Raw genomic sequence first — 23,292 nt, 5'->3', positions numbered from 1 at the left:
GTTCAGACCTTTGGTTGAGTATGGTTAATTTTTAAAGTCAAATATAAGGGTCAAGTACAAATCAGTACAGTCGAGTACGGTATAGACTTGGGTCGAGTAATGTCAAGTAAACTTCAGACCAATTTAGACTGGTCGAGTAAATATCAGTGCAGTCGAGTACGAATATAAGCCATTTCAGACTGTTACTGGTTTGTAGTGATACCAAGGGACTCGATTTATTAAAACTATGATAGATTATATTCCTATATTTGATGAGACATTACCATGTTTAACATTGAATCCGGTTTCTCCCATGTACTGTTGGTTGATCTCGAATGTAAATATCTCAATTAAGATTTCGGTCCACTATCTCAAATGATTTTTAATATAAAATATGTGGTATTCTGAAATTGGTGTGCTAATTTCAAATAAAAAAAATGTATCGTATTAATTTCTGAGTTAATGTGTGTTTTGAGCGGTAATGCTATCTAAGGAAGTTAGTACCTCGAGCGGTATGATTTCTCCATTTTCAGTTTTTAAGTAACAGGTTGTCGATTGTATACGCCTTATTTGCTTTGCTCTCCGGAGCAGGATCTGCTTACCCTTCCGGAGCATCCTGAGATCACCCTTTAGTTAGTTTTTGGTTGGGTTCGTGTTGATTATGTTTTAGTTTTCTATGTTGTGTTGTGTGTACTATTGTTTGTCTGTTTGTATTTTTCATTTTTAGCCATTGCGTTGTTTGTTTTTGTTTTCGATTTATGAGTATAACTGTCCCTCTGGTATCTTTCGTCCCTCTTTTATACATTGAATAGCTATACTCACAAAGTCCATTTTAATATTTGATTAAGGGTAAAAGTAAATGAGAAAAACTACACAATACATCGAAATACAAACATGCTATGTTCAACAACGGACTGGTGTCTAATCGAGAGAAAAAACATGGTAAATTTAGAATAAATTGATTTTTAATATTTTAAATTTTAGAGGAACAGTTGCAAGGACATACTTATAACCCATTGTGTAAGCAGTTTATTTCTGGGACTTCAACTCCTTATCTGAAATTATCTGAAATTAACTGTGAAAAAAAGGTAATATGATTTTCTAACGGACATACATCGATGGTAGAACTTGTTAAAAAAATATTTTTTTAAATAAAATGAAACTTAGATATCAGCGAAAACAATATGTTGACCAGGAGATGTCATTGACATTGTATTATGTTGATATATGGTCTCATTATGACTTTAACATTCGAAATCCTTTTGTTAATTCGCTTTAAAATATATCAGTTAGTCTCAAATCTTAACTTCCACCTGTGCAAATGCTCTTTGCGGTTTTACAATGTCGTGGGAGCGATGTGATATCAACAAGAATAATGCCACCAACGATCAAACTTAAAAAAACAATCCCTAACATTCCCAATTTCTGTGAAGATGGTCTGGAATCTTTTGCGCTTATCAATTTATTGACTGTAGATGATAAATTACTCGTATCAACTTTAAGTTCCTTTTCGAGTTTTTCAAGAACTGGTGCTAAAATCTCCCGCCATTCCTCCATAGTGTGGTTGGTTTGATTCTGAGCTGCCCAATAATCCAGTTTATCTTTATAATCACAATTGCATGGGCACATTGGTTCTACATCTGAAAATAAACATAAAAGAAAAACGCAATATAGTTTTCGATAAAATCAATTATAATGTATTTTCGTTTTCATTGCTTACATAAATATTAAATGAAAAAGATTCGAATTAATAGAAGACAAGAGTTTTATAGCACCATAAACCAACATTTAATGTCTGAACTTTTCAAACATATATAAAAACTATGTGAAAGTATCATTTGAATAAGTAATGACGTGGTTTACATGAAACTTCTTAATTTATAAACATTTATTTAGATGTTATTAGCGTATGAGGCTAACTTTAACTGAATTGCACAACCTTGATTTCGATCTACATCCAACAATTTTAATTGCAAAATAATAAAATATGGAAAATACGGAAACCTAAAAGCTGGCAATTTTCATGAGGTGCTTATATTCGCATATTTGACGCATGAAGTAAAACCGCAAAAATAAATTCCGTGAAAGTGTATGCCTACATTCGGTACTTTCTCATAGCTAAATGTGTAAACGATCAATAACTGTTTATGATAGTTTAAACACAACAAATGTCAAAGGTTGTATTCACATGATATTTAATTTATAGGTCAGTAATAAAAATGCTTTCTTAATATTATTTTACAGTGTGTTGTACAACTTTTGGGACGAACTATATCGAAATTTTAGAAAAATTCATCGGCTCTAATTCAAAATATGGACAATTTTATGATAAAAGAATCTTCAAATCTTTGGACAGCGTCTGAAATGCTATTTTTTTTTACCTTTTTATCTAGACCAAATCACTTCTTTACTTAAAAAATCATGAATTAAAATGTTTTACAGTGTAGTTTTATCCCCTTACTTGCTATTTGTGGCATAATACATGATCAAATAAATTTTAAAGGGGTTTAACAAAAAAGTAACACAATGTCCACACTAGGGACTATACTAATCAAAGGACTATAACTGTTTTTCCGAACCATTTGCTGCATGTTTAGTATAAGTTAGTGAATGAGCGTCAAGTAAAATAAAAAAAATTCAAGGTACTCTGTCAGGTATTTACACTTTTTTGTTAGTGTCAAATTACATGTATATACATTTTGTAAGAGTTATAAATCACACTTTTTTATATATTTTTTTTTAATTCATTTGAACATTAAAGGTTAATTTCGTAACGTATCAACCGTAACCTTTAGTCTCAGCATATATTTTTTTTTGTAATTATACAAAATATGTAAATTTAACACGTGAATTTAAATGAGATACTTTTCAATATTTACTATAAGATGAACTATGGTGTAAAGTAATGGATTTTTTTCATTTTTCTATTGATCCTTTGTATGACAGTCACATTAAATCCATCATATTGACTGCAATGTGTGAGCAAAATGAACGGACAGAGAGCTAATAAATGTTCAGGAAAGAACCCCTGTTTATTTTACAGTATCCTTAGAAAAAACAACAACCTGGGATTGTACAGAAAACTGTTATTTATTAAAGTTTACGTATAATATATGAAACAAACAATTTTATTATATACTTATAGAAATAATCTGTATCTTTTCTGTTGAAGTATATTATAAAAAGAATGTAAAATGTCATTTTTCATATCAGACCCCTTATCAGCCCATGGTCAAAATCATCTCTCTCGCCTGTCGGCTCTCGGGCTGATGAGGGGTATGATATGAAAAATGCCATGTTATAATCTATATTTCTTACATTATAATAAGGCTGTAATATTAATGAAAATCTTACAAGGTGCTACACTGGCATTAATTGCATGGCTTGTTCCAGGTCCCATGAAATTCTCCACAATACATCTGTATAAGCCTTCATCAGACTGTGAAAAGCTTTTCACTGTAAGAGATGGTGTGCTAATAGTCGAGCCACCGTATTTAGATGAGTTTGTTGTTTCATTAACTTCTCTGTATACATTATTTCTGTCAGTAAATGCCCATTTTACCACACTTACATCGACCATTGAGTCGAACGAACAATCAAGATTAATATTGGCTCCTAACTGTGTGCTAACATATGTCATAGTGGTGTTTACAATTGGAATGGCTGGAACTAAAAAATAAATATGCGGATAAGAAAATGATTATAAATATATTCTCAATGAGAATAAGAGTAAACAAACAGGTTAAAGTTGTAAGCAAAGAGAACATAGTGCATATAAAAACATTTATTAGAGCGTCATTGATGAGTCTTATGGGGACGAAACGCAGGTCTTATGTAATTAATTATAAGACTGGTATCTTTGATGAATGTTAACACTTAAAAAATCGAGGCAATCACATTCATATTTAGCGTGAAAAAATCGTATTGCAACTCTTATACAGATTGCACATCCATCATGCAAATTTGACCAAAGACAATTATGAGGATTTAATTTCTTGCATTTTTGGTTGTCACGCACTTAATTTTGTTTAAATATCTTGCCTTTCTTTCTTTCTTTTTTTTCTTGTTTTTCTTTCTTTCTGACTTTTAGTCTTGAGCTGGTCAAACAAAGTTTATCTAAGACATACATGTTCCGCACCATAAATCTGTTTTTGTCTTCATTCAACATCAAAACTATTAAAGCTACATGGGTTATGATCCATAAACATTGAAGATAAAGGGGCTCATTTTGTAAAAATATTATTGACATAAATTATAGAAGCGCTGAAAATAATGATAAAATTGGCATCACCACATAAATTAGGTCTATCTTACCTGGGCATGGTCCTGAATTTTCAATTTGGCTTGTTGCTTCAAATTGGCAGTGGTCTACAAAAAAAACAACATATGAAGGATAGACATGTACATGACCTGAAGATAATCTGATTATATAAGCGATATGCATTAATCATCTATGTATTTAAGTGACAAAATAAACATTTTTGATACTAAAGTAGACGAAATCTATTGTTGAATGTAGAAATGATTTCTACATCAGAGAGACCTTTTGAATTTCTGTATTTAAAAAAAATTAATTTAATTCTAAAGTATCAAACATTGTTCTTTTGATATTTCAAAGTAAATGTATTTTATTTCGTTTGAAATAGGGTTTTCCCGTTTGGTATTTTTAGTTCTTATTTTTAGATGGGAACTAGTATAACTAGTTCGGATACTGGTTTTGTAACAGTATGTACAATTTATAAGTTTGATGTTAGGTGCAGGAGGCACGAGGAAAGTTTTGGCGGTTTTTATGGGTGGGTTTTTTATAAAATGGTACTATATAAAGTTTTGGATTTAAATGTATTAGTATCGAAGGTGCTCGCAGTTACGTCGACTTGAAGTTGGTCACATAGGTGTATGTGCAGTTGTTGCTATGTTTATTGTACGTACAGGCGTTGGAGGTATTAGCCGGGGGAAAAGAAACGACGCGAATGAGGAACATTGTTACATGTCATGTGTTTATATATTGTTTAAATCAAAGAAATATAAGTAAAATAAAATATTGTATCGCAAGAGAAAATAAGATGTTACTGCGAGCAACTAATCCTATATCTGTGTTTGTTTTGTTTATAGCCTATTGGATTTAGAGATTAAATGGCACTCATTGACACTAATACAACATGATATTCATATTCTTACATATATACATTAAATCATGACAATGCACGTTTTACATTTTTGGTGTTGATTTGAATGTACCATTGATTTAGTTAAGACTATGATTATATATAAACGTTTGTTTTGTTCCTCAAAAACGTGTATTACACAATATGATATGCAAGAAATAGAATAGAAAATGGAAACTGGTAATATATACAAGTGCATAAAATAGCACAAGGTCCCCAATTGGTCTTCAACAAACGGGCAAATCCCGCATTTGGAGGCGGATTTAGCATTTTCTATATACATGTAAATAACTCCTGTTTGATAAGATATTTTCCTTTGAATAAACGTTATTGTTTGGGGAAAACATCCAGTTAAACTGGAAAAAGATGTTGAAAACTTTATTTATTTTAATGATCGAGCTATGGTACCAATTGGAATATTTTTAAACTAATATCGACACGTTCTTAACTTTCATCAGTGTAGATCATCATAAATTTTTCCTATTATATCAAAGGTTCTCATTAAGAATGGTACCTACCGTAAATATTTAAAATGACATAAAACTCATCACGTTGTTCAATATTACTGAATGTCATTGGGGGTGTGTTTGCTGTAAATAGAAAGATATCATAGACGATGAATCAGTTATAAGTATAAAGACCACGTTAACTATATATATATAGATATATATATAACAACACAAGTTGACATAATTACTACCTCTGTTTTATTGTAAGAAATAGTCGATAAAAAATAATAATACACGTACATTCATACAATTGGTCGAAAAAATATATTGTGTCACACTGTTCATTGTTCATGTAATTAACTCGTTGGTATACAGTCAGGATCTTTCTTCGTCAAAATTATCTCCCCATTACGCCAGTTCATTTTCACAATCGTAGAAAAGGAAGCCATTATAGGGATGACGCGCTACCAAATTTGCTCTTGGAAACCGATAAATTTATCCACATTGCACCTTTACGATCCTTATATGTCAGTTGTATTTTTAAAGACAAATGTATCAACTAGCTAATGAGCATCAGTTAATAATCTTGTCTGCATTGTTTTAACTTAAAACTATTGTCTGATCGGTTATCAGGTGGAATTTTCTAAAATTCATAAACATTTAAAAACAAATCTAATTAAATATTTCGTGGAAGGGCAGACTAGATTTTTTTTTAGTGTATGTAGACTATAAACTCTAGTTATCACACACAAAAAATTAGAATTTTTCGAAGATATGCATTTTCATCATCCAACTTGAAAGACTTTCGTCAAATACTTTCAGTTAAAAAAAAGCTATTCGAACACACCTTCTCTGTTTTTGTGACTCATTAGATAGGTATTTCACTTCACCCATATATTTCATCTTTTAGAACTGTGATTTTTTGTGTTATAACGTCAACCTGTAGCTTTAATATATAAAAATGATAGAATCTGAAGCGAGACGATGTATGAAATATTCTAACTTTGTACGATATCAAGACAAAATACTCAACTCAAACACGCCCTAACATAAACAGGTGCACTCGATTTTCTCTTTTCGATACAATTGTTACCCATTGTTTTGATTTTTTTCTTCATACACATAATAGAAGGGCAGACACGAAAAGTACTGAATTAATAGATTGATATGTTTTCCGTCCGTGGTAATTTTTCAAAAAAATCGGAGGTTATGCATTTTTGTCAACCAACTTGAAAGATACCTATGTCGTCGACTTGATATCTAATTGTTATGCTTAACTATGTACTAGATAAATTGAAAACTTATGCAAATGGTGTTTTTAAAATAAAACACCTCGTAATTGAGAAAAAATTGCAATTTTGTTTGCTTCTATTAACTTTTAAAAATATTGTCACTATGGTAAACAATACAGTAAACATTTATCGCCTTCTCTAAAAAAAGAGCTTCGCTTCTTTTGTTCTATTTCAACCTGGTTTCCGACTGTATATTGGTATACTAATTGATGTCTCTTAATTTTCTTTAATATAAATAATCACCCAGTGCGCAATTTGTAAAATTACACAAATGTTTCATTCGTTGATTTCGAGTGCCATGAAACATTTAAATTCATAAAGCCTCGGTCACACCTTACCGGATAGCACGAACGGACGCCTAACGGATGAAAATAAAAGTTGTCCGTTGACAAAATTGTTATCCGTTGGGAGTCCGTTGATGTACTGATAGAATAAAACGGACGTATTACGGATGCATAACGGACACACACCGGATATGCAACGTACGAGAAACGGACACGTTCCGGACAGAACGGATGTCGAACGTAAATCCAACGGACAAGTAACACATAAAAAGGACACCTAACGGAAGCGTACCGGATAAAACGGATGAACAAGATATACGTAAAAATCAAAGGCGAAAATAATAACACATGTAAATCGCATAAACATTCAAAATGTTTCTGTGTAAATGGTTTTGCTTTGTTCTTCAAAATTCAGCCAAAGGGTAGTGTCTTGAATAAGAAATGCTTGATTGTTAAGACGTGCTATACTCTAAGATCGATTATGAATAATAAGAATTCATGAACCTTAAGAAATCTGACATACCAATCATTGGCATTTCTGACGGGAAATTTTCAATTGGCATTTATCCGTTTCAGATCCGTTCATCATCCGTTTTATCCGTTATACGTCCAATAGAAGTCCGTTTCTCATTCGTTTTATCCGTTAAACGTCCGGTAGAAGTCCGTTGGTGAATTTATCTCCCAGACCTCCAACGGATGTATAACGGACACGTAACGGATACATAACGGAAACGAAACGGACGAGTGCTGTACACAACGGACGTTCAACGGACATTTTATCCGTTGGACGCCCGTTCCAAGTTTTGAACATGCTCAAAATTTTCCACCGGACAAAACAGACGTCGACGGATACGCTTAAAAAAACATGAAAGGGATATGGACGGACGTCTAACGGACATGAACGGATTAAAAAAAGGTATCCGTTAGGCGTCCGTTCGAGCTATTCAGGAAGGTGTGACCTAGGCTAATTACTATTGTATTCAGAAAAATTATTCATGATATCAAGAAAATATTCTTGTTTTGTGCACAGTGTAAACACAATATTGTCAACATCGCGATATTAACAATGTTGACACGATATCTTGTTAACATTGTACTAAATCTTATATACTGTTTACATCAACATCTACTACATGTTTTCTGTCCTATAATTATTTGAAGATATATGATTAACGATATTTAGTACTTGAATAGTTATTAAAGGTACCAGGATTATAATTTAGTACGTCAGACGCGCGTTTGGTCTACATAAGACTCATCAGTGACGATCATATCAAAATATTTATAAAGCCAAACTAGTACAAAGTTGAAGGGCATTGAAGATCCAAATTCAAAAAGGTTAAGTCAAATACGGTCCTGAGTTTTTCGAAAAAACAAAAGTTTTGTAAACAGAATATTTATTGAAATTACTACATTATTGATATTCATGTCAACACCGAAGTGAAGATATAGTTAACATGAATCTTCCCAGTTCCCATACACGAAGCCTCTCATGAGATCTCATAAACATGTTTAACCCCGCCGCAATTTTGCGCCTGTCCCAAATCAGGAGCCTCTGGCCTTTGTTAGTCTTGTTTGATTTTTAATTTTAGTTTCTTTTGTATAATTCGGAGTTAAGTATGACGTCAATTATCACTGTACTAGTAATTATATTTTTAGGGGCCAGCTGAAGGACACCTACAGGTGCGGGAATTCTCGCTACATTCAGGCAAGACACTACCCTTTGGCTGTTGTCTGCTCTATGGTCGGGTGGTTGTCGCTTTGACACATTCACCATTTCCTTTCTCAATTTTGTCACATTGTGTATTTTTAAAAGACTTTATCTTAAAACACAAAAGCAACACGACGGGTGTAACATGTGGAGCAGGATCTGCTTATCCTTCCGGAGCACCTGAGATCACTCCCAGTTTTTGGTGGGGTTCGTGTTACTCAGTCTTTATTTTTCTATGTTGTATTTTTGTACTATTATTTGTGTATCTTGTGTATAATTCGGAGTTTAGTATGAGGTCCGTTATCACTGAACTAGTATACATATTTGTTTAGGGGCCATCTGAAGGATGCCTCCGGGTGCGGGAGTTTCTCCCTGCATTGAAGATCCATTGGTTTCTTTCGTCTGTAGTCTTCTCTATGGTTGGGTTGTCGTCTCTTTGACACGTTCCTTATTTTCATTGTCAATTTTATTCCTTTTCCGTTTGTCTTTTTTATCTGTTTATCAGTTAATCCTCGATTTATGACGTTGACTGTTCCTCTTGTATCTTTCTCCCCTCTTTGTTCAACAGCGATTGCTTAAGTACTTTACCTGGCTTTGATATAGAGTTTTTTTTAATATGATCTCCTTGTACGAAAGGCAAGACATTAAGTTCAATTTCACAGATGAAATGATCTACAATGTTGATCTTTGCTTTTTATCTTAAATTTCAAGAAACAGTTAAATATGTCGACAAACTTATTTTGACGAATTGTGAGTTTCGACTTGAAGCCAAGCCGATTCAGTAGTTTGGTAGAATATCTTATTCAAGCATACTACAAATTTGATGTCATTGACCTTTGACCTTTAACGTCATATGTTCACGATAAGCAACAATGTTCTTTTTTTTTTATGTTTAAAGACATTTGACAAGCATTGTGATATTGTTAAATTTGAAAGAAGCCTTTTCCCCACGTTTTTCATATCAGTAACCATAAAAACCAAGAGTTGTCAAATATTTCCTTTGACATGAGCACCAGTATATATAAACCATATTTGATCAAAACAGTGAAATATATGCTATAATATAACACCAAAGGTGCATTTTTTTTAGACCAGAAGTAGTAACTTTTTCGCTCCTTGTTTTTATGACAATTTAATAGAAACAATATAAATTGGAATACGAGAAAAGTTAGCTCTCAGTTGACACAGAAAGTGGATTTTTGACACAAGAAACAGTCAATCGACTACCTTATTTAAGATAAAGAACTTAAAGCATCTTTACAATGAAAGGAAACGAAGCATTGAATTACACAATCAATGTTTACTTTTTATCAAACAGAACAAAATAAATGAACATACACAAAACTAGATGAGAATGACATACAATTATGTCATAGATATCAAAAGAAATCATATTAATTCTTTTGTTCACATTTGTAACACATTTTCTAAAAATATTGCATATTAGTAATATCAGAATAATTTCCTTGTTGAAATGAAATTCTATATTAAGTAGAAAGCGTAAAAGTATTAGATACAAGTTGACTTTGTTCATCTATAATATAAACAAAAATAATGACATTAGTTACCTTTTCCATTTATATCACAAAAAAAGGATAGAAAGTGGAAAAGGTATCAATCAGTCTGTTATCAACAGTTGTCCTCCAAATAATCGCGTACATATGCCATATATAATGCCACATATACGATGAAACATGTGATATAAATGACGGGTAAATAATACTTAATACTTTTTTTTAAAATGATCGAATGAACACTTTCTCTCCAGTAAGGCTTGTATTCTCAACTGTTATCGTAACCTCATTGATTGCACTCTTTAATTTGCAAGGAGGAATGGGAGTACAATTCTTTTGCTCTGTCATTATTAAGTTTTAAAATTCCTCAAACAATGAGCAATCAGCAATACTCATGTATACTATAGGAAAATTGGTTTGATCTATGACATGTTGCTTGAGTAACAGCCACATGCAAATGTGTCTTAATACTACAGAATAATAAAGAGTTAACGTTCAAATTACATTTTCAAGTGAATAAATTAAGATACTCAAAACAGTAATGCTCTTTTCCAAAGGCGGGATATGATTCTCAATATTTGTACAAAATCACGAAGAAGACTGAAAAATCAGATTTGAAATAAAATGTGCCTCCAAAATAGGAAAATAATAAATTTCACCTGTCATCTCAATTAGATTGATCCGAGGGATATAGAATAACATATTCAAAAATTAATGAATACCAATGAATATAGATAACAAAAATCACAAAGAAGAAACTAACTGAAGAAACTCACTAAGAAGAAACTAACTGAAGAAACTAACTAAGAAGAAACTAAAAAGTATCAGAAATATAGACACACTGAAAGTGCACGTTCCCGCTAACCCTCCGTCATATGTTAGAGATATTGTATTTGCTCCTTTTTGGTGAGGGGGGACAAAGAGGGTGAAATTAGTAAAGACAAAATTGTTACACTTAACTGAAATTGATAAATGAGAAATTAGGTCACTGGATAGACTAATAGCACAGTCTATACCCACTCAATATATTTTTCTCAAATTAAATAACGTCAGCTGAAGACACTGACCGGCAATATTCCCAAACTATTCTCTCCGAGATGAACCATAGACAGCCGGGCACCAGTAGGTAAAGGACAATATAATTTCGTTTATTTCATGAAGAAAACAAAATGACAAAAAAGGGGGCCAAATACGGCCCTTAGTGTACCTTGTCCTTTAACAAAATATCTATGAATATCATATTCTTCCAAAAAATGTGAACCGGCTGTATTAACAAAGTCCTACATTTAAATGTTTACTCGATGAAATCTCAAAAGGTTTAAAATAATGCATTAAGACGATCAAAAGCAACACAATTGGTCCAAAAAATGTTACAAACCTTAAAATCACGACCGAACTGGCAAAAAAATGAAAAATCAATATTGCTCACGAATTCGCAATTTCAGAATCTAATCTGGGTAACATTTTCAAAAGTGTACATCAAAACGTTTTGATTGGTTTTAAACATTATAAACAATAGAAATTCAACCAATGACGATCAAATTTTAATTCCTAATAACTAACTAGTAAACCTTTTTCAATACTGAAATGGAACAAGAAAGAAACATGGAATATATTATAAAGGCAACAGTAGTATAACGCTGTTCAAAACTCATAAATCCATGGACAAAAAACAAAATCGGGGTAACAAACCAAAACCGAAGAAAACGCATTAAATATAAGAGGAGAACAACGATACACCACTGAAAAGTAACACACACAGAAACGGCCCATTAAGTTTTAGTAAGGCGGACAACAAAAACAATTCAAATAAAGTTTTTTCTGCAGTTTGTTACAGTTTCATATAATTACCTGTGTATGGTGAACCTGATGTGCTGACCACAAATTGTGGACTGTTTGCTGGATCAGAATGGTCAAAATATATCCCATTATATATATTGCTACTGTCTTGATTTAGGATAAGGTATTCATAGTTGTTTTGACTGGAAAAAATAAAATAAATAAAGAGTAATTTATTTTGGTACATTTGAAAATTAAATAAATATGGAAGTTTATATATGGGAACTATCTAAGTATTTCGCCAAAGGAGGTCAAATATTATCATGACTAAATGAATTAAATCCATTGGCCATCTATTCGGGAAGCTGATTGTTAAATTTAACTTTTAAAAGTTTTGTTTCGAATATATATCTCACTTGATATAATGGTGTATGTATAAAGGTTTATCTCTTATATTTTATTCACCATAAAATGTCTATACAAAGTTAAAAAATCTAAAGATGAAATGAAATACATATTATTGTTATATACTGTAACATATGCACATTTATGGATCTACATTATGGTAATATCTGTTTCTTGAAATTGTACAAGGTCACATTTTTTCTCAGACTGTATATGACTTCTTTAAACTAAATCCATTGGATGACCGATGTGCACTGATTGATAATTTAGTCTTAGATCCATGATTTTGTTCACTGGTTGTTAGTGGTTTTAAACTAGCTAACAGTAACTACAAGTACTCTCATATCTGTAACCCGTATCTTTTTGTTTTTGAAATGTACAAGTACCCGGTAATGTCCACATTTGTTGTATTTCTATTTGTATTAGTCTGACGAGCTAAGCCTTTTTCAACTGATTTTATAGTTGCTTCATGTGATGAAAAGTTACACCACTGTCTCAAGCTAGAGGTGGGATTTAGGATACCATTAGCATGTTTAACCCTTCCACATTATGTTTTTATGTGCCTGTCCCGAGTCAGGAGTCTGTAGTGCAGTGGTTGTCGTTTGTTACTTTGTGTCAAAGTTTTGTTTTGTATTTTGTTTGTCTATAAATTAGGCCGTAAGTTTTCCTCGTTTGAATTGTATTAAATTTATCATTTCGTGGCCTTTTATAACTGACTTTGCGGTAAGGGCTTTACTCATGGTTGAAGGTCGTACGATGACCTATAGTTGTTTTTTTCTGTGTCATTTTGTCTCTTGTGAATAGTTGTCTTATAAGCAATCACCACATCTTTTTAATAAGATTTGTCATTGTATTTTACTCCTCGTGTTACGCTGTTGAATAATGAAATATCACTTTGTTCATATGGTAATATAAGCGGACACATATTTTAACATACAATACATATTTCAGTTTAACTATCTGTAATTATAACATGTACCCACTTTGTTAAAAATTGGTCGTTAGTTATTATCCTTGACGGGGATACATAATCTGGAGTTTTCTGGAGAACCATTTCAAGATTACCCGACATTTCATCTTCACTGTTTTCAGTGTATTTGACGAAATTGTTGGCATCAAACATAATATACCACTAAAAAAGAAATACCTTACATATTACTGAAATGATTAATCGTTGTCAATATCTGAAAGCAGTAACTGAATTTTATTTATTAAAAAAAAATACTGAATTCCGAGGAAAATTCAAAAAGAAAAGTCCCTAATCAAATGGCAAAATCAAAAGCCAATTTTAACACATCAAACGATTTGATAACATCTGTATTATTCCTGACATTGTACAGGCGTTTTCTGATGTAGAAAATGGTGTCATTATATTGGCAACGACGGGTGAACCAAACAAACGGTTAATAGGTAAAAATGTCAAACATATATGGGTACAACAGTCAACATTGTGTTCTGATCTTAATCACTATAAAACAAACAGATTTGTAAAACAGAAGCACAAAAAGTTATTATAAAATTTAACAAACTCGTTCATTGCTTTTTATTAATCAGTTAAACTTATCTGTGTTAAAGCAACCCATAAAGGATTGAAGATGCAAAATACTTGGACCGAATCCTTACCCTGACAGACACTTTGTTAGATTAACATTGCCTCAAAGAATGAAAAGAATGTTCTATAATTCTATCCTCTGCAGAATCGAAATAAGAAGTTTCCCTTGTCCTTCTTGTCGCATGTGTATACGCTAATTATGAATTTAGTTTAAAAAGAGCTACGCCATTATGTATCAAAGAAACACAAAAGGGCATATAGACAAAGCATAAGCAAATATGAAAGACGAGATTTTTTTTTATAGAACAATAACACGTTATTAATATAAAAAATAAGATTTGGTATGATTGCCAATGAGATAACTATCCATATAAGACCAAAATGACACAAACATTAACAACTATAGGTCACCGTACGGCCTTCAACAATGAGCAAAGCCCATACCGCATAGTCAGCTATAAAAGGCTAAAATATTAAGATGATTAACAACACCAGTACGCAGAATCTATACTTCAAGACCATCGTGAATTATTTGTGAAGTTGATCAGAATATTTAGCAACAAGGTGTTAGTACCATCCGATGAACTTTTATAAAGTATCTTTGACATATCCCTCTTTCACCAACTTTCTGCTCAGACACTGGTAACGTTTTACAAAGTCTGAGTAGAGTGACCAGGATATTGATGAACGAACGTACAAATAGGTAAGTTGACGAATCGTACAAAACAGGAGTTATTGTTGCTACATAGTACATGTAAAGGATAAATCTATTATACAAGTTGCTTTCTTTAAAAACATAAAACGCAATCGTAAACCCAAATGATCGTATGGTATTTAAAAATTAGATAACTGTTTTTTTTTTTTTTTATAGATAAGAGTTATTAATTGTTGGCTTCATTTAAATTTGAGATATGTTCATGGTTATTTGAACAATCGCTTGATATTGATCATTATTAAGATCCTTGTAACTGCTCTGCAAGGTTTGTGCGATGCTTAGGGTAGTAAGCATTTGCATTTTAAGTGGTGTGCTCTGTGCTCTTAAAAGTTTAAAATTACACACCTCGTTTAAAGCTAAAAACTTTTTTAAACTTTCAACTCGCTATGAAGATATTTTCCGAATGGCCCTTTTTATACTGAGCCAAAAAAGTTTAGCAACAAAAATGAGAAATTTTATTTTATTACAAAATCATAACAACATATAATTTTAATAATAACAAAATGGAATAATGACATATCATAAGCAACATGAATGTTTATCACTGACAATTCTAAGGATTTTCTTTGTATGGAGCGTACAATATGCGGAAAAGTGTATAGTGTTATTCAAAATTAAATTTCTCAGCCATGCCCCAAGTGCACAAATAAAGGATTGGCAGGCACACTAACAGCTGCCCATAGTCATGCACTACTTTTGTGGCAGGAAAAAAACTTGTCACGTGTTGACGAAAGCGAAGGTAGCGCTCCTCCCCTGAAAATAGTGTTTTCGTTCTACGAGATATTGACCTATCCTGTGCAGTTGCAATTTGTCGATATCTGTTTGTAAATCTCTTAACTGTTGCCTTATGCACATTAAATCGAGCCACGATGTCAGTTACACTCATTTCGGCATCAACCATTCCATGAGCTGTATGACAGTCATTTTCGGGTAGGCATGGTTGACGCCACATGCAAGTTTTTCAAAGTAGTATGTGTTTTCTTACCAATGGTGTGTTTCTGAACATTAGTGATAACAAAACTTTTACTATCGTTTTAAAAGTACAGGTACAGAAGGTAAAATATCAATTACACGTGCAAAGCTGAAATGGCGCGAAATCAACCACCAGGGAAAAAGTACGACTGTTTCAGATTACAGGTAAAACTAAGGATTGTATCATTGATGTTTAAATATTTTTTAAAAAGTTTTGCTAAACTTTTTTGGCTCAGTATATTTTGATGTTTTCTTGTATTTTAAACTGAGGGTCATGAAAAAAAGCCTGCAGTATATTTAATTTGAATTGCACTGTATTCTCTTTACCTTGATGACCGAAACTAACTCATAAATAAAGTTTATATAGCCTAGTCATAACAGCTTACACCTTGGACTTATAAATAAACAAACTAAATTGAAAACAACAAAAAAACTAACATGGTCAAACCTGAAATTATCACTGAAACTCTATCTCTTAAGTGAACATTAAATTAGAGAATGGAATTGGGGAATGTGTCAAACAGACAACAACCCGACCATAGAAAAAACAACAGCAGAAGGTCACCAAAAGGTCTTCAATGTAGCGAGAAATTCCCGCGACGGAGGCGTCCTTCAGCTGGCCCCTAAACAAATATATACTAGTTCAGTGATAATGAATGCCATACTAGTTTCCAATTGTACACAAGAAACTAAAAATATACGCACATTCAATTCAGTTCAAGAGAAGTCAGAGTCTAATGTCAGAAGATGTAACCAAAGAAAATATACAAAATGACAATAATACCTAAATAGCAACAGACTACAAGAAGTTAGCAAACATTAGTTTGTATAAAGGCCACATTTATGAACTGTTGTAAAGTGTTATTTTTTTTTATCTGAACATTCTTTTTCATTAAATTTATTTTTTGGGTGTCACTTACATGATAAAGTTACACTACCGTCTTATAGTATTTTTGTAAATTCTTTTGAACCAGGTGTATTCATAAGCACATGTCCCAAGTCAAAAGCATTTCATTAGTGGTGGTCTTTTTTTGTTGCAGTCATGTTTGCTTTTTCTGGTTTGAAGTTAGATTAAATTTGTTTTTTCCTGTTTGAATTGTTTTATAACAGTGTTTTAAGGCCCTTAGTAGGGAGGACAATTTTGATAACAGATTGATTGATACCTTTTCCACTTCTATTCTTTTTTGTGATATACATGGAATCAGTAACTAATGTCATAATTTTTGTATATACTAGATGGGACAACATCCCTAATGCGCCTCGAAATGAGGCACTCAAAAGTCACGAGTTAAGAAAAATCTCTGTGTAGTGATATTGGACATGTTTCTATTTTTAAAAATTGACTGAACTGAATTATTTGTGGTGTTTAGGAAAGAAGAGAAACATAGAATAAATGTGTAAAAACTTTTGAGCTATTGAATGTGTTCAAAGTATTAAATTTTCAGAGAACTTATTAAAAAGGGGATATTTTACCAAAAGGAGCCGCATCACAAAAGGATGTTCGGGGTAATTTACCGAAAAAGTAATCTCACTTTGTACCCCGAAAATTTAACCACATATGTAAAAATGTCACAGCTTCGAAACGAGCTATCATACATATCCAGGTTTGCGATATGGACTGAGCTACAGGAAAAAACGTTACCATTACCGCCTATGTAAAAACAATTAAAATTTTTGACCCAGATGAACAAAGTCAAATTATATCCTATACTTTTACGCTTTCTACCTAATAAAGTATATTTCATTTCAACAAGGAAATTATTTTGATATTACTTATATGCAATATTTCAAGAAAATGTGTGCATCGAAGAAATTAAAATGATTTCTTTAAATATATATGAAATAATTGTATGTCATTCTCATCTGTTTTTGTGTATGTTTATTAAATTTGTTCTGTTTGATGAATAGCAGATATTAATTGTGTAATTCAATGCTTTCGTTTCATTGTAACGATGCTTAAAATTCTTTATTTTAAATAAGGTAGTCGATTGGCTCCTTCTTGTGTCAAGAAGCCACTTTCTATTTCAATTGATGGCTTACTTTCTCGTATTCCAAGTTTATATAATTTCTATTTAAGTGGCAGTCTGCCTAAGAATCAGGCAGTGGTGAAAACATGACCAAAAACCCCACCCAGTTTGACATTGATTTCAGTTCATAATATTTAGTTATGCACAAAATTAATATTCATTTCCGTTTTCTGTTCTGGTAATAGAAGATACAATTTGGTTGAAATGCACTAGAAATTAACGAATAAGGGGAGATAACTCTGTAATTTGCTATCATTCTTACCAATTTTCTAACCAAGTTATTTTATATTACCAGACACACACAAACGAAAGACTAATACTTTTAAACTCAGGATGAGGGTTAGTATTACATAGCATGATTAGCTCGGTGGGTTTTTTCTAATCATGTTTTAATTTTTACCTAAATTGCCTGATTCTTACATAGACTGGCACTTAATTGTCATGAAAACAAGAGGCGAAAAGTTACTAATTCTGGTCTAAACAAAATACACCTTGTGCGTCAAATGATACTTATATTTCACTGTTTTGATGAAATATGGTTTATATATATTTTTGCTCATGTCAAAGGAAATAATTTGACAACTCTTGGTTTATATGTACCCTGATATAAAATGGGAACAGGCTTCTTTCGAATTTTACAATATCTGTTGACTTATCGAATTTCTTTTTAACAAAAAACAAAGAACCTGGTTGCTTATCGTGAGCATGTGACGTTAACGGTCAAGTATGTAGTATGTTGGAATAAGATACTGTATCGGCTTGGCATCAAGTCGAAACTCATAATTTCTCAAAATAAGTATTTCGACATTTTAAATGGTTCTTGAGATATACGATTAAAAGGAAAGATCCACATTGTAGATAATTTGATCTGTGAAATTGAACTTACTTTCTTGCCTTTTGTACAAAGACCTCATATACAAAACTCTAAATCAAAGACAGGCAAAGTACTTTAGCAATCGGTTTTGTAAAGAGAGGGGCAAAATATACCTGAAGAACAGTTAAACTCATAAATTGAAAATAAACTGACAATTCCATTGTTAAAAAGACAATCAGACAAAAAATAGTGCACAAGAAACAACATAGAAAAATAAAGGCTGAGCAACAAGACCACCACCAAAAACTGAGGTGGATCTCAAATGCTTTGGAAGGGTAAGTTGATACTGCTCAACATATGGCACCCGTCGTGTTTATGATGTGATTGAAGACAAAGCCTTTCGAAAATACACATTCAGAGACTTCATTTACGGAAACAGGGAAGATTTGTGTTAACTATATCTGTTTAAGGTGGTATGGGTGTCTTCCTTCATCTTGGATTGTAAAAAACAGTGAACCAAAGGTCCAGCTTTTCTATCAAGCTAGAAAAATTGATGCAGGAATGCAGATATTTAATATGAATTTTCATTTGAAAGAACAAATTTAGAAGAATATAACTTATAAATATTAATATTTTTGCAAATGTTGATTATTTTTGTTTTAAATTGCCATTTTAAGGGGATGTAACTCTAAAATAGTGCATTTTCTAAAGGATTTTACATGGAATCTTCCTATTTTATATTTTAGCCGGAAAAACTCACGGTGACCCTAACTTTTCTTTTTAAATCTCAAAGCATTGTCTGAAAGCTATCTTTTCCTAAATTATTTTACAGTTCTATCATTTAGTTTAGTTTCTAACCACAAAATGTTTTTTTTACCTGTATAATCCTTACAAAATGTGTCATTTTGTCGCGTTCTGTAGCTTGAAAAAATACGGTGACCTATTATTTTTAATATATATTTCAACATATATCAATAGATATTACGTTTTGGCAAAGTATGAACAAATTCTATCATTTCTATTTTAGACTCCCATACCACCTTAAACACTTAACATCGTTAATCATATATCTTGAAATAATTATATGAAAGATAACATGGAGCAGCTGATGGTGTAAACAGTATATCAGATTTAGTACAATGCTAACAAGATATCGTGATATTGTGTTTACATTGTGCACAGAACATAGATATTTTAAAAAAAAAAATTTTTTTAAATATAAAACATATTTTATTAACAATCACCTATTACATCAACCCTCAGTTGCCCAAGGGAGCAAAAAATGGGGCCCCAATTGTTTCAGTCTCATTTGTCGGGGAAAAGCAAATGAGAAAAAAAACTCACACTATAAATGATTAACATCAACCTTTAAAAATATTATCTATCCTTGTACAAATGTACATGTACCTGCAGTCATTATCGATGGGTATTTTATTGATATTATGATTTTTTTTTTTATAAAAACAATAAAATAAATTCAAAAGTTTCATGCCAATCTTATAAATCGAAATCAACAAATTAAACATTTGTATAATTTTACAAAATGGTGCTCTCGGTGATTATTTATATATAAGAATGTCAAGAAACATCAATTATCATATCAACATACCAACGAGTTAATTAAATGAAATTGAGTGTTACACAATTTTATTTGACCCCCAAATGTATGAATGTACTTTTTTTTGTTTTAACAGCGAACACAGACCTATTGACATTCAGTAATATGAAAACACGTGATCAGTTTTATGTCGATTAAAATATGTATCGTAGGTATCATTTTCAATGAGTACCTTTGATATAAAAGGCAAAATTTATGATGATCTATACTGATGAAAGTTGAGAACGTGTCGATATTAGTTCAAAATGAAACAATTAATACAATAGCTCGATCATTAAAATAAATAAAGTTTTCAACATCATTTTTCAGTCGAACTGTTTTTTCCTTAACAAAAACCTTTATTCATATGAAAATATCTTACCAAACTGATGTTACTTATATGTATTTATGAAAAGCTGGAGATCATGCAGGATTTGTCTGCTGTGTTGAAGACCAATTGAGCTGTTTTGGGTACTTGATGTTGTCTTCTCCCTGGATACATTTCCCGTTTCTATTTTCAGTTCTATTATTTGCATATAATTTAAATTTGTATGTAACGCGTCTTCTGATTGGATGACGTTATTTAGTTATGAGCCCATAGACATAATTTAGTCATGTGACGGTGACGTCATCAACGTTTTTTCATGGTTTTCTACGGTTTAAAATGAAATTTAGAATTAAATTATAAGAAATGACTGTAATATTGTTTCTGTCTATTCCAAATAACATAAAAAATGTGGTGCACACTGTTAAATAACCCGCTACGCGCGTTATTCAGTGTGCACCAATTTTTTATGTTATTTCTTCATAGACAGAAAAAATATTACAGTCATTCCTTAAATGATATTGTGTAATACACGCATTTGAGCAACAAATAAAAAATCATAATCTTATTTAAATCAATTGTACATTCAAATCATTACCAAGAATTAAAAAAGTGTATTGTCATGTAAAGATATAATGATATACATGATTTGATGTTTAGATATAAGTAGAAGACTTTTATGTGGTATGAATTCTAATGAGTGCACATTTTCTTTGAATAAGTACTATACCACTGCTGGTTGAGTTTATGTTCCTCGAGGGTATCACATGCTGTCATAAATAATCGTTATTATGGTCATATTTATAAATAAACTGTTTATTAACTTTTGAATTTTTGAAATGCTAAGGCTTATCTACCTCAGGAATATATTACCTTAGCTGTATTTGGCGAAACTTGGAATTTTGGTTCTCAATGCTATTCAACTTTTCTGGCCTTTTTTACTTTTTTTTTGTATTCGAGCGTCACTGATGACTCTTTTGTAGACAAAACGCTTGTCTGGCGTAAATGCATAGATTAATCCTGGTATCTTTGATGAATTTATTTGCAACCGCTGGGTCTATGCCACTTCTTTTGAATTTTTTTAAGGCCATCATCAGAGGTTGGAATATTTGATAAAAATCATTATTCTTAACTGGTTTAATATTTATCAAAGGTACCAGGATCAAAGGTACCAGGCTTATAATTTACTACGCCAGACGCGCGTTTCGTCAAACTACTTCAGGTTGCGCTTTGTAAAGACAGCTGTTTCTGAAAACTCGCCTCTTTTGGGGAGAAATTGATATTCATAGAAAGTTAATTTTGTTTACATACTGGTTCCCATTTATGCTGTCTGTGCTCCATATCGCAAGGACGGAATTTGGGAATGTTACCAGTAAATAAACACGTGCATATTGTTTACATTGAAATCTGTGGTAACCTTTCATTCGAGGTAGGGGTAGTTAAGAAAATTAGTGTAAGTTTAAACTCTGAGAAGTTCAGGGCATATAAACATTGAAAATATGCCGCACAGCCCTATATGTTGACCTTTGAAAAAAATTGTGGTGCAAATGAACTTTCAATTCTAGGATAAGATTTTTCAAAACTTCATAGTAAAAGTGGTACAGTTTTAGCCGTAAAATGAGTTCCTATGGGAAATTGCATTGTCAATATTTACAGAAATGCAACCTTCATTTTTTAAGAACTGTTATAGTTCTTTGTATTAAACTTGATTGGTGAATTTATTATTTGTTAGTTTGTTACTTTTTGTGGCTAATAGTTCATGCATGTTTAGAAGGTGTTATACCACCAAATCATGATACGTCACATCCGGTTGCTTACGAAAGTAGGCCTAAAACATTATTCCCTTGAATTTGACAGTTGTAGAAAATGAACCCTGCATTTCAATGCACTAAAACTTTTATGAGTCATTAACATGTATATTGGGTATCTGAAAGCATCATTCTTTTTTTTAATGGTCTTATAAAATATGTTGGAACGTTAAGGTGATATAGTTACTAAAGCAGGTTACCAATGAATAACAGTGTAAAAATTGGGTTGTTTAATTCCGGTGATTGTTACTTTCTTATATGCAATGAAATGTAGTGTGAAATTTTCACTGTAGCACTGGAAAGGATTAAACTTTATACATGCAAAGTATTTCTTTGGTTGAAATAAAGGTAAATATTGTTCATTTTTTTAAAAGTGGCAATTTAACAAAGACTAATAGGGAAAAATCAATGGTGGTATTACATATAGAAAGAGTAAAACATAGCAATACATACATTTCGGTCGTCTCAATTTAGAATGAAATTTGTACACGAGGGTATACTGGATAGGGACATAAGTGTATCCTTCTTACAAGCCACCTACGTATATGGACCCATCACATTATTGTTACAAGGGATCTTAACGTGCATTACACGAGGCATTAGATTTAACGTCATGACATTATGACGGGGCGTGGCTGCGTACTTGTACATCCTGCACTGCCAAACGGACGCCAAACTTCGGCATAGGTTTCAACCCGGATTGGAAGAATACCTGTAATGACCATATTTCTATGCTCTAGTCACCCTTATTTTGGAAGGGTTAGAACTTGAATACCTATTGAAAAATGTTGAGCAAATATACGATCCGACTACAGTAATTTAGGAAAAAATAATTTTATAAATAATTTCTAATCAACAAAATTCTGCAGAAAGTTTTGTTTTACTAATAGCATTGCGTTAGGTG

General features: G+C 32.0%; 1 protein-coding gene across 1 annotated transcript; it reads right to left on the bottom strand.

The window, feature by feature from the left end:
• Positions 1-569: 569 nt before the first annotated feature.
• Positions 570-13,693, bottom strand: LOC134705045 (uncharacterized). Its single transcript, XM_063563817.1, has 6 exons — positions 13,562-13,693; positions 12,246-12,376; positions 5,663-5,734; positions 4,294-4,347; positions 3,334-3,648; positions 570-1,619 (listed from the first exon to the last, which is right to left on the bottom strand). Exons 1-6 carry the CDS (start codon positions 13,648-13,650, stop codon positions 1,282-1,284), a joined length of 999 nt encoding a protein of 332 aa, XP_063419887.1. The 5' UTR covers positions 13,651-13,693; the 3' UTR covers positions 570-1,281.
• Positions 13,694-23,292: the final 9,599 nt, after the last annotated feature.

Source organism: Mytilus trossulus, chromosome 2, assembly GCF_036588685.1.
Source record: "Mytilus trossulus isolate FHL-02 chromosome 2, PNRI_Mtr1.1.1.hap1, whole genome shotgun sequence".
NCBI lineage: Eukaryota > Metazoa > Mollusca > Bivalvia > Mytilida > Mytilidae > Mytilus > Mytilus trossulus.
This window is presented reverse-complemented; position numbering and strand designations above follow the sequence as displayed.

Bases quoted from the DNA above. Each gene is read 5' to 3' on its own strand.
- LOC134705045 (XM_063563817.1), bottom strand. From the start codon at position 13,650: ATGTCGGGTAATCTTGAAATGGTTCTCCAGAAAACTCCAGATTATGTA. The intron at 4,348-5,662 runs GTAGGTACCATT...TTTTTTTTGTAG, and splicing joins TGTCATTTTAAATATTTACG to ACCACTGCCAATTTGAAGCA. The intron at 1,620-3,333 runs GTAAGATTTTCA...GTTTATTTTCAG, and splicing joins TAATGCCAGTGTAGCACCTT to ATGTAGAACCAATGTGCCCA.